Raw genomic sequence first — 15,842 nt, 5'->3', positions numbered from 1 at the left:
AGAACCATTTCACGGATTGAGCAGAGCCCAAGGATCAGCTACGGCCCAGGAAAGGCTCTGTCCTCTATGCCGCTGTCACCCGGGACTGAGGCCTCCCTGTGTCCCTGAAGCATCCTGATATCTCCCACCTCCCCAGTCCCAGGGCCCCTCCCTCGGCTCTGTCAAGCCGTGGCCTAACTCTAGCAGCACAGCCAAGATGCTGGTGAGGGGCAGTCTGAGGACTTCCCCCAGGGGCCAGATCTGGGAGGAGGAATCCCTCCCCTGGTCTTCCCATTAGCTCCCCTATTCCTGACTCTCCCAAGACCCGGGCTACTCACAGTTGGTTCCCAGGTGCTCATCCAGGCCAGGCACTGTGTGCAGACATATCTGAAAGGCAACGTGAGCAACGACGAAGAGGACGCTGGTGCACAGGAGGGCTCGAAGGAGGTGACCCGTGGAACCTGGAAGACAGGTGGGGGTGGGGGAGGAATGGAAGAAAGACACTGTGATATGGAGCCCAGCCGGGCCATCAAAGGTTGGGTTTGGGCCCTCTGCCGCCCAAAGGCACACATGCAGGCCCGGTAGGTGTCACTAGACAAGCTTTTGCAGAAAATAAAACCAAAACCAAAACCGTTCTGGGGGTTTCAGTGGACTGCAAGCTCAATATGTATCAGAGGAACACCAACAAGGTAGCGCTTTGCCCAAAGGGGGATCTCCAAGAGGCCGAAGCCCTATCATCTGAGAAGCAAGCAAAGGAGCCAGGAGGTTTAACTTGGAGAAAAGATTTGGGGGGGGGTGCAAGGGAAGGAGGGGGACCTGATTTCTGTCTTTTAAGTATTTGAAGGATTATCACATGGAAAAAAAGGATTCAATCTGTTCTCCTTGGCCCCAAAAGACAAAACTAGGAGTGACGGGTGGAATTTTCAGAGAGGGAGATTTTGGCGGCCATTAAGGACCACAATCGTGGATGGCCAAAAGTAAATGGGTTCCTTGGCTAGGGAGTGAATTCTCGCCTCACTTGAGGTCTTCAAGCGGAGGCTGAGAAAAGTAGCAGCATGGTAGACAGGCCAGGATAGTGCAGGGAGGAAGGCCTGAGGCCAAATCATGCCTCAGACACTGCCTAGCTGGGTGACCCTGGGCAAATTGTTTAACCTCTCTGGGCCTCAGTTTCCTCATCTGGAAGTAAAGGAGACTAGACCCAATGGCTTCTAAGCACCCTTCCAGCTACAAGTCTATGATCCAGGGAGGCTGTGACACACCCAGGGTAGCAGAGAACACACACAATGCATTATTAATATATACACTTTCCCCCCTGATTAGACCATAAGCTTCATGAGGGCAGGGTGTAGATGGTATGCCTCCTTGTATTACATGTGCCTTGAGCTGCATGCACCTTGCACCTAGTGGAAGCTTAATTAAATGCTTGTGAATAAATTAATGAGTCCTGAACAATCCTTTGTTCACTGGCCATGTGACCCTGGGCATCCGACCTCTCTGGGTCTCAGCTGCCTCACTGCAGAGTAAGGGGGCTTCTCACATTTTTATAGCATACTGACTCACATACAACAGCCCTTTGAGGTGGGAAGGACAAATATTACCATCACCATTTCACTGGTGAGGAAATTGAGGGGTTTTGGGGGGAGGGCAATTGGGGTTAAGTGACTTGCTCAGGGTCACGCAATTAGTAAGTTTCTGAGGATGGATTTGAACTCAGGTCTGCCTGACTCCAGGGCCAGTGCTTTATCCCCTGTGCCACCCAGCTGCCCCAGAAATCAACTTTCAGAGAGGTAGAGGTGTCCTTGCTCAAGGTAAATTTCAGAGTAAGAAACCCCAGTCCCAATTTTCTGACTGCAAGTTCAGGATGCTCTACCCTATCTCCACTCCTCATCAGGGTCTGTGTGACCGTGTCAGTCATAGGTTCACTGGATCAGAGCCGTGTACCTGGAAGGGTTCTCAGAGTCCAACCCCTTCCAGTTACAGATGAGGAAACTGAGGCAGAGGCTATGACTTCAGCAGGGTCACGCAGCTAATGTCTGAGGAACGGCTTGAACTTGAGATTTGCTCAGGGTCACACAACCTCTTCCCCTTTGTAGTCCCTGGAGACAGAAGAAGAATCCAGGTTCAAATCTTTGGGTAGACAAAGATCAGCCAGGAGGGCCGGCTAGTTTGAGCTGTTACCTCTGCAGACCAGCAGAGGGTGCTGTAGCACATGTAGAAAACTCAGTCTGAGTGCGCTTCTAAGAATTTGTTAGGGGGGTAGTCTGGAGGGACTTTATAATGCCCTGGACCCCTCCCTCCCTCTTTGTGTCTCTCCAATAATCTCGAGTTCTCTTCAACACCCCCACCCCCACCTCCCAACTTTGACGTTCCACAGAAGGGCCAGTGCTGGACCAGGTGCCATGATGGATGGAGTTGTAGATGTGGTATCAGACTAGAGTTCAAATCCTTCCTCAGAATAACCTGGGCAAGTCACCTCCCCGCCTCAGGTCACTTCAACCCTCATCTTCCTCAGAAAAGTGACAGGATCGGACTCTGTGGACTCAAAGGTCCCTTCTGGCTCTCAATTTGTGATCCTGAACACATACACACACACACACACACACACACACACACACACACACATACACACAAACACATGCTCTTCCCTAGGAGAGATCAAAGATCCATGGAATGCTAGACTGGAATGTCCCTTAGGTGTCATCTAACCTCACCCTCTCTTTTTACAAAGGTGGAAACTGAGGCCCAGAGAAAGGAAGTATCTTGCCTAAGGTCTCACTATAAGCAGAACTCAGACTAAAATACAAATTGCTTAATTCTAAATCTGGTGTTCTTTCTAAAGTTTTAAGTGTATTTTTGGATGACAGACCCATATAGGGTTATTGGGAAAACTGGGGACTGTTTTAGATAAGTCCCTGACCTTTGAGGCTAACAACTGGAAAAACAACCAATCTAAGCATCCTCATGGATACTTGAAAGGCAGCAGGGTCTGATGGGAAAAGCCCTGGATTTGGAGTCAGAAAAGCAGGATTTTCAAATCCTGGCCCTAATGGATAAATCCTTTCCCTTCCCTGGCCTTTGCTTCCTTGTCTGCAAAGGGAAGAGGTTGGACCCTATGACTCTCTAACTCCATGATTCTCTTTTCTGGTGCAGTCACTCAGGAGGAGGGCAGGATAACTCTCTACAGGTCTAGTTCATCCTTTAAAAAAAAAAAAAAACCTTCATTTGACCCTGCCACACCCTCAAACAATTATTCTGCACTTTCCTCCTTTTCACTGCCAAACTCCTAGAAAGAGTTGTCTACACCCACTACCTCTACTTTCTCGCTTCTCAACCTATTCATCTGGCTTCAGACCCTTCAGCTCTTCTGAAACATTTTCTCAAAGGTTACCAATGACTCAGAGAGCAGATCAAGACATATGTATTTCTCGGTCATAGTCAGTGGGAGAATTAATTTTGCTTGATTATGCATATTTGTTACCTGGGCTTTGTTTTTCTATTTCCTTTTTACTTATGTGGTTTCTCTTTTTAACTAGGAGAAAGAAAAAATACATGTTTGTTCATTAAAAAAAATTAGTTGAATTTTTTATAAGTATCATGAGAAAAACAAACAAAAGAGGTTACCAATGAAACTTGAGAAGACACTAGATCTGTGCTTAGCACTGATGAACAATTTTATCAGTGACTTGGAGAAAGGCAGAGATAATACACATATTCAATGTAGATGACGCAAAAATCAGGGAGAAGGACTAACACCAGTTGGACAATATTCAGAACCAAAAAGACCTGATAGGATAGAATGCTAGGACGAATGTAATAAGATGAAATCTAATGGGATAAATGTAAAGTCTTACACTTGGGCTCATAAAATCAATTTCCTAAGGAAGAGAGGAGGGAGGAGTTGCCAAACAGCAATTTGTATGAAAAAGTTGGAGAAGGGGGTGTGGATTAAGAGGACTGAATACTCAAAAGGAGTCATGACAGCCCTGGGTTGAAATCTCAGACACTTGCTAGCTGTGTGACCCTGGGTAAGTTATTTAACCCTATTTGCCTCAGTTTCCTCATCTGTCAAATGAACTGGAGAAGGAAATGGCAAACCACTCTGGTATCTTTCCCAAGAAAACCTAAATGGCGGCAAGAAGAGTCAGGCAGAACTGAAAAACAAAGAAAGATAAGTCTAACCATTAGCATTATACAAAAGTGGGACAGACTGCTTTGGGAGATTGTGGGCTCCCCTTCTCAAGCAAAAGCAGGATGGACGCTTGTTGGGCACGTTTTAGAGATGGTTCTTATTCAGGTATGAGTTTGGTGATAGGATTCTTTCAACCCTGAGATTCAGTGAAATCCAATGGGCTTTTATGAGTCCTCAGCTTCTAACTTCTTATCTTCAGATACCTTAACTACCTCTTCCTCTTGGATAGACTCATTGAATGAGTTAATGAATGACTAACTAACTTTTCCTTTCTTAGTCTCCAAGACTTTGTTCCCATTGTTCCTATCTGTCTGACCACTACTTTCCAGTCTCCTTTGCTGGAACTTAATCCATCTTCTACCTCCTAAACATGGGTGTCCTCTCACCCCAAGATTTTGTCCTGAGGCTTCTTTATTCCCTTTGAAATTCTCTCCCCTTAGTGATCTCATGCATTGATTCCCTAGGCTTAATTTAACTACCCTCTGACTTCCCAACTCTGTAGCCCTCATTTCCCCCTTGATCTCCAATCCCAAATCACTAACTGCCTGCTAGACATCTCCTCTTGGACATCTCATTAGCATGTCCAAAAGTGAACTCGTCATCTTTCTTTTTTTTTAACATTTTATTTTTATTTTACTTTTTTTTCCATTACATGTAAACAAATTTTTTTAACATTCTTTTTTTAAAAAATTTGAGTTCCAAATTCTCTTTCTTCCTCCCTTCTCCCCTCCTTGAGAAGGCAAGCAATTTTATGTAGATTATACATGTGCAGTCATGCAAAACATTTCCATATTGGTCATGCTGCAAAAGAAAATGCAGACCAAAAAACCCCACCAAGAATAATAAAGTTTAAAAAAAAAAAGTATACTTTGATCTGCATTCAGATGCTATCAGTTCTTTCTCTGGAAATGGATAGCATTTTTCATCATGAATCCTTTAGAATTGTCTTGGATCACTGTATTGCTGGGAACAGCTAAGTCATTCACAGTTGATCATTGTACAACATTACTGTTATTGTGTACAGTGTTGTCCTGGTTCTGCTCGCTTCACTGCGCATCAGTTCATGTAAGTCCTCATCATCTTTCAAACTCAGCCCTCCTCTGAATTTCTTTTTCTCTGGTGACGGTCATCTCAGACTCTTGGATCTTTCTCCTCTACCCCCCAGTCAATGATCATTCTACTGCCCTGGCACCTCTCACATCCATCCCCCTTTCTCTCACATAGCCACCACCCTAGCTTGGGTCCTCACCACCTCTCACCTGGACCCTTATTGCTTCTTAATCCATCTCCATTCTTTCCGTTTCTTACCTCTCCAATCATCAGATTCCTTAAGCACAGGCCTGAACATGTCACCTCCCAATTTAAAAAAGTGGTTTCTCATCACTTCTAGGACAGAATACAAGCTTCTCCAGCTGGTTTTTAATACCCTCCATCACCTGGCTCCAACCTAGCTTTACAGCCTTATTATATCTTATTCCCCTTCACACACCTCACTTTTCAGTCATACAAGACAGCTAGCTGGTCCCCAGATTCAACATTCCATCTTCTGCTGCTGCACATCCCCTCCAACTGTACCCCATCCCCTCTCCTCGTTTGACTCCTCCAAAGGAGGAGGCTCTTTCTTCAAGGCTCAGTTCAGGTGCCCCATCTTTGATGAAGCCTTTCCTGACTCCTGGGTTTTGAATTTCTCTCATTAAATTAACTCAAATTTACTTCTATCCCCTCAAGAGAACATAAGCTCCTTCAGGGAAGGGGCTGTCTTCTTTGGGTTTCATTTGTTTGTTTGACATCTGTATACCCAGTGCTTAGCATGGTGTCATGCACATAGTGGGCACTTAATAAAATTGAATTCAGTTGTGATAGCCTGTCCCCTCACAGTGAGTAGGAGGCCACTGCTTTGCCCTTCCTAGGCCCTGCCCTCTCAAAGCCCCTTCAAAGTGTGCCAGCCTGGAAGCCTGGAGACCCAAAAAAGGCCCTCAGGAGACCAGGGGAAGCTTGGCACACTCAGTGCAAAGCCTCTGGGTGAGGCCTTCTGTCTGCTTCTCTCTTAGCCCCCCTCCCTGCCTCCCCAGTGTTGTGCTTGGCACAGGGCAGCCTGGGGTTTCTATATATGTGCCACACAAAGGCGCGTGCAGTCTCCTACCCACTCCCAAGGGTTTGCAGGCACCAATCAGGCCCTTCCTGCTGGGACAGCTGGAACAATGCCCAACCAACATGTGCCTGGATCCCGGCCCTCGCCTCTTTCTTCCCATCCATTTCAAAGAGACAGCGCGGGAAGATGTTCCCAGCCCCAAACCACAGGAACCAGCTTGAAAGGCAGTGAGGCCCAAGTCGGCTGGCACCATCCCTGAGTCAATTAAAAGAGTAGTGGTTTAGGAGACTCACTTAGAAATTCAGGGCCTCACTACTGTGTGGCTCTGCAAATGCTGCTCACCACTCTGTGTCTCAGTTTACCCCTCTGCAAAATGGACATACAAGAATTCCTGGGCAGAGGTCCCAGAGTGAAGGCTCCAGCCCAGGGAAGGAATACCTAGATGGGTTTGTGGTCTTTTTCATTTTTTCTGTTTTCAACTTCAGCTCTTGTGTTAAAGGAAACAGGGACCCAGCTTCCCTCTTCTCCTCCCAAGGGTCTTCTGGCAGAAGCCATCTCCACCCTCCCATCTGCTAACAGCTTCTTGACTATTGCTCCCACATCCTAGACTGGAGGCATCATGGCAGAGGCTGTCTGTAGCATCAGAGAGGGCTCACTCTGAAGTCCTCCCAGGCCAGGGAGAGGTAGAAGCGTGCCTCCCCCCCCCCCCCGGGGAGCCGCCACCCCCCCGCCCCCCCCCCGAATCACCTCTGCTCCAGCCCACACAAGCACCAAGGAGTGAATGAGAGAACTCAGAAACTGCAAGGGAATCCCAGGCAATGGTGCCAGATGGGCCCTTCAAGGCTTCCTCATCCAATCCCTTCCCTTAGCAGAGGAGAACACAGAGGGCTCAGAAGGCAGCAGTCCTTGTCCAAGGTCACACAGTAAATTAGCAGCGGAGCCAGACTTGAACTCCGGTCTTTGAATTCAAAGTCCAAGACTCTTTCTTCACATAGATCCATGATTTTGGAAGCTAGGGGCACTTATCCCTTTGAGAACTCAGCAGCAAGGTGACAGCATTCTCTCAACCACCATATATAGCTCCAAATCTTGGCTTAGCCCATCCTCGGCCACCTAGTATACATTATTCTCCATTATGGATATTTATGTTTGTGTCATATCCTCCAACTAGACTGAAAGCTCCATGTGGGCAAGTACTATGTCCTGGCTAAACGCTGTATATCCTCTGAGGCAGTGCATGGTGTCCTAAACACAGCAGGTGCTTAGTAAATGTTGAATTAAACTCAACTCTTAATGAAAAATGTAAAACACTGTATGTATGTACAGGATTAATACTACTAACACTCTGGCTGATAACATGGTGCGGGATGGGGGATGGGTGGGATGAGATCAGGAGAATCTGCTGATTGAGATGCTGGGAGATCTTCAACCATGTGGAAAGTGAACTTGGTGAGCCTTGAAACTCATCTCAGGCACAGCCTCCTACATGAAGCCTTCCCTGATCACCCAACCTGTTAATGCTCTCCCCACCAAAAGTACCTTTCTGTATATAAATATATATACATGTCCTCTCTCCCTCTCCCTCTCCCTCCCTCCCTCTCTCTCTCTCTCCCTCTCTCTCTCTTCTCTCTTTCTCTCTCCTGATAGACTAAAAACTCCTTATGGGTTTTTGTATACTCAATGACTGCCATGTAATTGATGGTAGTGTTGAGTCGTTTCAGTCTGACTCTGTAACCCTATTTGCAGTTCTCTTGGCAAAGATACTGGAGCAGTTTGCCATTTTCTTCTCCAGCCCATTTTTATAGATGAGGAACGGAAGCACCTACAGTCACATAGCTAGTAAGTGTCTGTGGCTGGATTTGAACTCATGAAGATGAGTCTTCCTGATTCCAAGCCCAGTGCTCTATCTACTGTGCCACCCAGGGGCTTAAGAAATGTTTAATAATTGATTAAGACACAAGTCAATCAATAAACATTTAAGAGCCTACCATGTGCCAGTCACAGTGTTAAGCCCATGGGATACAAAAAGAGGCAAAAGACAGTCCCTACCTTCAAGGAGCTTACAATCTAATGGGGGAGACAAGAAGCAAACAAATATGTACAAACAAGTTATGAACAGGATAAATAGGAAATAATTAAGGGAGGGAAGACACTAGAATTAAGAGGGGTTGGGGAAGGCTTCTGGAGAAGGTGGGATTTGAGTTGGGACTGGAAGGAAGCCAAGGGGATGAGCAGGCAGAGATGAGATGGGAGGGCATTCTAGGCATGTGAGACAGCCAGAGAGAATGCCTGGAGTTAAAAGATGGAGCTTGTTCATGAAACAGCCTGGAGGTCAGCATCAAAGGTGAGGTTTGAGCTGAGCGTCAAGAAGCCAGGATGCAGCCTTGGGGGGAAAGCCAGTGGAAATGCAGGGGTGACAGAAGATGGAGCACTGACCACAAGCAACAGTGAGAGTGCCAGTGTCCCTGGATCATAGAGTTTGTGGAGAAATGAAAGTGCAAGGAAACTGGAAAGACTGGAAAGAGGTTGTGAAGGGCTTTAAATGCCAAGGTGGGGTTATATTTGATCCTGGAGGGAACAGGGAGCCACTAAAGGTTATTGAATGGGGAAGTGACAGGGTCAGACCTGCACCTAAGGAAGGTCCTTTTGTCAGCTGAGTGGAGGATGGACTAAGGAAAGAGATGACTTAGGGAGATCAACCAGAAGGAATAGCGCAACAATCCAGATGTAAGCATGAGCTGTGATTATCATCGGTAGTTAGGTGGCGCAATGGATAGAGCTCCAGGCCTGGAGTCAGGAAGCCCTGAGTTCAACTGTGACCTCAGATACTAGTTGTATGACCCTGGGCTAGTCACTTAACCCTCTTTGCCTCAGTTTCCTCATCTGCAAAGTGGACTAAAGAAGGAAATGGAAAACCTCTCCAGTATCTCTGCCAAGAAAACCCCAAATGGGGTCACCCAGAGTCGGACATGACCAAAACAACTGAACAACAAATGATTATCATCGTCTCTCAGACCTGGAGTTTTCCAGAGCTCTAAAGAGGCCTTTGCTGACACCTCTCTTTCCTGCCTGGTCTTAAAGATGCGGGTATTGTGTCAGCCTATCCCACAGACCACATCTGGACACATCTAAGACAAACAGAAGTCTCTGGGGATACGAGCCTGTATAGCTCTTAACTCAGCTGACGAAGAAGCATCCTTCAAATCCTCCAATCCCCTTTCCTTCTCCCTGGAGTGGGGACTGATGGGAAACTCCCACTCTCCCACAGGAGCAACATCATGGAGTATGCATGTGGATGGTAGAAAGGGGACTTGCAGTTCCTCAAAGAAGCTGTGATTTCCCAACCTGACCCCTTGCTATCTCTCCAACCCTTAGTCCCTTCTGAGCACCACAATCCAGCCATCCTGGCCTACCCACTGTCCCTCTCACCCTCCATGCCTTTCCACTAGCTGTCTCCTGGGCTAGAGATGACCTCATTCCTCACCTCCACCCCCTGGCTTCTTCAAGACTCAGATCAAATCCCATCTTCCACAAGAGGTCTTTCTTGGCCTCTCCATCACCAGCCTTAGCCGGACTGCTTCACTGACAAGACACAGAGTCTCTCATTGGGTCTGAACTTTGGTTCACAGGCCAAAAGAGAGCAGAGAGTCACCTGGTCCAATCTTTCATTTACAGATACTGAAATTAAGTCCAAGGCAGTAGAGTAGATAAGGCATTGGACCTGGAGTCAAGAAGACAAGTTCAAATCCCACCTCTGAGGCTGGATTTGAACTTGGCTCTTCCTGACTCCAGGCCCAGACTCTATCCATTGCACCGCTTGTTGCCCTAGCTAGGACCCACCAAAGCCTGTGCCTTGCCAAGCTTCAAGAATGCCAGCTCAGTTCCATGCTATGAGGAGGCATCAGCATAGGAATCTGGTAAACATTGCTCATTTCTTTCACATGTATGTGTGTGGGTGAGCGGTACCCTGAGTGTGTTGTAAGGCCCTGGCAAATAGGTACTGTGTGTCTGCTCCTCCTCCTCCTTCCTGCCCCCTTAATTCCTGGAAGTAAGGGAGCAAGCCCAGGGCCTCTGTGGGTGAGGACGTACCAGGTGGCCAGTCCGTGTCACTGACAAACTGTGAGCTGGAGGCCAGCAGAGGTTTGGGGGGTGAAACGGAGTGGCCTCTAAGATCTCTTTCCAGTTCAGGGGTGGAGGGGATCAGGAACATCAGGGAGCAGCAGGGTGGAGCTCCTGGAAGGAATGAGGAGCAGTGTGGGAAAGAAGGCAGGCTGGAGGGGGATGGCAAAGGCACCTGGAACATTTGGAACCTTTTGCTCCTGGCTGGGCCCGGACTTGGAGCAGAAAGAGGGGAAGAAGCCGGGGGTGAAGGAGGGTCAGCCAGAGGGGGCGTTCGTGTCCCTGGAGAAGGGGGAGAAAGAAGGTTATGGGCAGGGCTGTCAAGCAGCCAGAGATAGAAGGGCGATGATAGCATCTCAAATGTGGAGCTGGAGACGGAATTTTAACACATCTATTTAACACGTTCTTCCCACCTCCTAGTAAGGAATTATGATATAGTAGGAAAAGGCATTAGGCTTCAGGAGTCAGAAGATCTGAAATTTCATCTAGGTCCAGCCTAGACTCTGGGCAAGTCACTCTGGGCCTCAGTTTACTCATCTGTAAAATGATAGGATTGGACTAGATTATCTCTGAAGTCCCTTTTAACTCTAACGTTCTACAGTATAGAATTGTAAAGAACAAATTTGGCCCCAAGAAGAAATACAAGAAGACCCCTCCCCTCCCCTCTCCATTGAAGAGGTGGGGGTCCACAGGTGTGGAACATCGTACATGACATCGGATTTTTTTCAATGCGCTGATTGGTTTTGCTGAATTTCCCGCCCCCTTCTTCCTGTAAATTTTCTTAATTTTAAAAAAAAATGGGTAGGGGGGAAGGGTATAGGGGAAAATCTAGGTGATGTAAAAACAAAAGATATCAATAACAATCTATTTTTAGAAAAACATTCTGTGACCTAAAGGTCCTGCCCAGTCCCAGCATCAGGGCCCTGATTCAGGCTCTCTCGCCAGCCCAGGCTCACACTTGCCCAGCAGGGCCCTGCCCTTCAGGAACCTGGGTGCCTTCTTTCCTCTCCCAACAGGTCTGAGGTCTCTGCCAATCTTTGCCTCCAACCGATAGGTCTCAAACACTTCAGTGTGCTTGCGTTTTTAAAGAAGACCCCACCCCCACCCCTTTGCTGAGAAAGTTGCTGCCTTAAGGGGTCATGGTGGCCATAAGCTACCAAAGGTGAGAAGCAGGACGCTATCTCTGTTATTCTCATAATTGACTTCCCCTTCTCTCTTCCCTCTCCTTTCTACCTTTTTCCATTCATTCATTCAACAAACATTTATTAAAAAATTCAGGGTCACCTCCACACTGTGAGGAGACATCAGAGTAGGAATACTCCATCCAGGGGACTGTGGGTTGTACAGGGCAGGGTGCTAGAGCTACAGAGAGGACAAATAATTAAGTGCCCATCCTCATGGAGTCTAATGGAGGGAGGGAACCATTTTGGGGGAGGGAGAACAGTATGGATGAAACATGCATACAAACAAGCATGACACAAACCAGTCCAGGGTTCTTAACTGAGGTCCATAAACTTTTTAAAAAATATCTGGTGGGGGGATGCAGCTAGGTGGTATAGTGGATAGAGCACTGGCCCTGGAGTCAGGAGGTCCTGAGTTCAAATCCGTCCTCAGACACATAATACTTCCTAGCTGTGTACTCTGGGCAAGGCACTTAACCCCAGTTGCCTCTTAAAAAAAAATTATCCATATATATTTTGGTGGCAGCTAGGTGGCGCAGTGGATAGAGTTCTGGCCTTGGAGTCAGGAGGATCTGAGTTCAAATCAGACCTCAGACACTTGACACTAGCTGTGTGACCCTGGGCAAGTCACTTAACCCCGATTCCTTCACCAAAAAGAAAAAATAATTAATAACTATATTTCTATATGATTAGTTTCCTTTTGTAATCTGGGGTATTTTATTTTAGGCATTTAAGAACATGACTCTGAGAAAGGGTCCAGAGGTTTTTCCAGGGGTCCATGATATAAAAAAAAAGTTTAAAAACCTTGCTCTAGTCTTAGTGAAGTGAAGGGACTTGATTGAGGTCCCCCAGAGTAAATAGGAGAACTGGGATTTGAATCCAGATTGGATTCCGTGGAGTAACTCTGAATCTAGGATTTCCCCTTGTCTCCCCTCCCCCTCACGCCTTAGGCTTGCTCATTAGTGTGCGCCCATCTTCCAGGATACACTGGGAGGCTGCCTCACACAAGGAGCTGAAGGGAATGGCCCGAGGTCCAAGTGAAGGTCCCAAATGCAGGGGGCTGTCCCAGAAAGGAAGGCTCTCCTATCTCTGGTGGAGGCCCAGGCAGAGCACCCAGGCAGGAGAGAGAGGTCACGGAGACTCCATCTGAAACAGGAAAAACCTGTAAGAAAAAAGCTTGAGAAGAAGCCAGGCTAACAGCTTTCAGAGGTCAGGATTGAGACACGTCATTTGCACATCAAAGCATGAGACTGATGGAGGCAAACAGAGACTCAGGGAAAGAAGACCAAGTATGTTGTAGCCTATTCCAGAGCGAGAGAGCCTGAATTGGGAAGAAGGAGACGGACAGAAGGGATTTATGCTTCCTTCAAGAAGGGCAAGTGTAGGACCCTGAACCCTGGACCTGGGGTGGTTTGGAAAACCTGAGAGTCACCAGTGAATGGGCCATGGTACAGTGGAAAATATACTAGCTTTACGATGAGAGGAGCTGAGTTCAAATCCCAGCCCCCTCGCCTCATTTTTCTTACCTGTAAAATAAAGTGATGCTGACCCTGAAGGTACCCTTCACCTTTGAATTAATGATCACTAATGAGATAAGTGGCAACCTGACATCTAATGATTGTGGCAAGTTTTCTGATCTGTAAGTTTTGTGCAAAAGGCTGGCACCCAGAATACCAGACTCCAATGTTAATCCTACAGATGACTCACTGTGTGACCACAAACCCAGCCTCATTCACTCCGTGCTTGGCACCATGTTGGAAGCCACTAGAGATACACAGAAGTTAAGAGAGGCTGCAGAGTCCAGAATGAGGGAGGAGATGGTCAACAAGTCCTCAGGAAGCACTTACTCAGTGCAAATTCAAGTAGAAGAATGTCAGTCCCTACCCTCAAGAAGCTTACATTCTAATAGGGAAGGCAACATGTAACAGGAAGCTGGAAAGGGGTGGGGGACAAAGACACATTGAATAGGGGTATGGTGCAGACTGGAGAGGAGTGAGACCTGGACACTTTCATTAGATAGAGGTTCTGGGAAGCGCCATCCAACCAGAGGCAGAGGCTGGAGGGGTGGAGGGTACTCCCAATGTGTGAATTCTGGGGCTGGAGTGAGCTTGCAGGAGGATGAGCCTTCTGGGCATGGTGGAGGAAGTCTAGGGTGCAGCCTGGATAGTTACACTGTCCTCTGGCCTGGTAAGATCACATGTGGAATATTGTGGACTGTTCTGGAAGCCACATTTTGTGAAAGACTTGGACAAACTGGAGCATGGCCAGGATGTTGAAATGCCTCACGAGGAATGACTGAAGCAACAGAGGACCTTTCTTCTGGAGAATAGGGCATGGGAGCTACCTTCAAGTACTTGAAGAAGGGCCATGTGGGAGAGGGATTCAGCTGGTTCTTCTTGGCCAGAGGGTAGAGTCAGCACCCCCAGGGAGGAACTACAAAGAGGCAGACTTCTGCTGGATATCAGAAGAAATGTCCTAACAACTAGATAGGTCCCAAAGTAGAATGGACTGTTGGTGGAAGTAGTGAGTCGCCCATCTTGGGAGGTCTTGAAAGTAGCCTGGATGACCACTTGTAAAGGGGGCTATGAAGGGGAATCTCAGCCAGGAAGAGGTTGGCCTTGAGGACCTCCAGGGTCCCTTCCAACTTTTGAATCCTGCCATGGAGCTATCCTTGCTTTCTTTGACACTCAACTCAGGTGCCATCCCCTTATGATGCTGACTCTCCCACCTAAAAGTGAGCTAACCTTCCTACTTAAATTTCTGAAAACATTTCATCTGGATCCCACCCCACCCTGCCCCACCCTTGACTTCCATATTCTTTGTGAATCTGTACACCTCCTATTAGATCAGGGGTTCTGCTGGTTTGCGTCATGGACCCCTTTGGCAGTCTGGTGAAACCAGGACCCGCTTCTCAGAATAAACTAAGTACATAAAATTCATGGGTTACAACAAAGGAAATTTCTGCCTTGTGGTCCAAGGGTAGAACCAGCACTGATGAATAGGAGATGGAAGGAGGAAGATTCTCTACTGGATGTAAGGAAAAACTTACAGTTATGCTAGACTAGAAGCTCCTTGACTTATTTACGTCTATGTCATATCTTCATATCCTGGCACCTAGCACAGAACCTTGCATACAAAAAGTGCTTAATAAATGTGGATTAAATTGAATTGACTAAGAGAAGAGAGAACCTGGGAAGACATGTCTGAACTGATGCACAACCAGGAGAACAGCACACACCTTAACTACAATATTGTGAAACAAACAATTCTGAAAGACTTAAGAACTTTGGTCAGCACAATGATTGACTCTGATGCCAGAGGAGTGGAGGATGAAGGTTGTTGTTCACCTCCTGACGAAAGAATGAGGGACTAAATATGCAGAATGAGAGGTATGTTTTTGATGTGGCCAATGTAGGAATTTGTTATGTTTGACTGTTTATTTGTGCAAATGTTTTGTATTTCTTTTCCTCCCAGAGGGGAGATAGGGAATATGGAAGGGGAAAAAAGCTTGATAATTGGGAAAAAGGGTGTTCTCCCTTCCTCTCTCCAAAAAGGGACTCTTGTACTCTTGTCTCCAGGCAGGTAAGATGTATACAAAATAACTACAATCCACAATGTAAAAGTACCCTCCTCTCCCCAAAACGGGTAGGAGAGGCTACTTCCCAACCAGCAGAAATCAGAGGAAGCTTCACAGAAGAGAATGCCATGCTGGGCCTTGAAGGATTTTTACAAACAAAGATGGAACAGTGAGGACAAAGGTTCCAGAGGCAGGAGGGAGCAAAGGGCCAGCGAGTTGATTAGAGGATGACTTTTTGTATTGAGCTGCCTCAGACACCTACTAGCTGTGTGACCCTGGTCAAGTCACTTAACCCTGTTTGCCTCAATTTCCTCATCTATAAAATGAGCTGAAGAAGGAAATGGCAGACCACTCCAGTATCTTTGCCCAGAAAACCCCAAATGGGGTCACAGAGAGTTGGACACAACTAAAATGACTGAACAACAAAAAATGATCCGACCTTATCACTTCCCTCCCTAAAAATCCTTAGTGGCTCCCTATTCCCTCTGGGATGAAATACAAAATCCTCAGCCTAGCATTTAAAGCTCCCTACTGTTTGGCTCCCATCTATCTTTCTAGTATTACTTCATATTATTCCTTTCACATTGTCTCTGTTTCAGTCACACCAGCCTCCCTGCCCTTTTCCATATGGAACACATCCATGCCTTTCTTTGCCACCAGGACTCCCCACCTTCCTTCAGAGCACAGCTCCAGGTCTACCCCTAT

At 47.0% G+C, this 15,842-nt stretch overlaps 1 protein-coding gene across 2 annotated transcripts in view; it reads right to left on the bottom strand.

Moving 5' to 3' along the window:
* The window catches only part of PIEZO1 (piezo type mechanosensitive ion channel component 1), a 169,787-nt gene that overhangs the window by 70,700 nt on the left and 83,245 nt on the right, over positions 1–15,842 (bottom strand). For both annotated transcript variants that reach the window (XM_027846483.1, XM_027846491.1), the window contains exon 3: positions 318–440. In XM_027846483.1, coding sequence (XP_027702284.1) covers positions 318–440 — 123 coding nt within the window. The remainder of the gene's footprint in view (positions 1–317; positions 441–15,842) is intronic.

The sequence above is a fragment of the Vombatus ursinus genome, unplaced genomic scaffold (genome assembly GCF_900497805.2).
Source record: "Vombatus ursinus unplaced genomic scaffold, bare-nosed wombat genome assembly UNPS02005286.1, whole genome shotgun sequence".
Lineage (NCBI taxonomy): Eukaryota > Metazoa > Chordata > Mammalia > Diprotodontia > Vombatidae > Vombatus > Vombatus ursinus.
The sequence above is the reverse complement of the archived record's forward strand: the minus strand, read 5'-3'. Positions and strand labels throughout refer to the sequence as shown.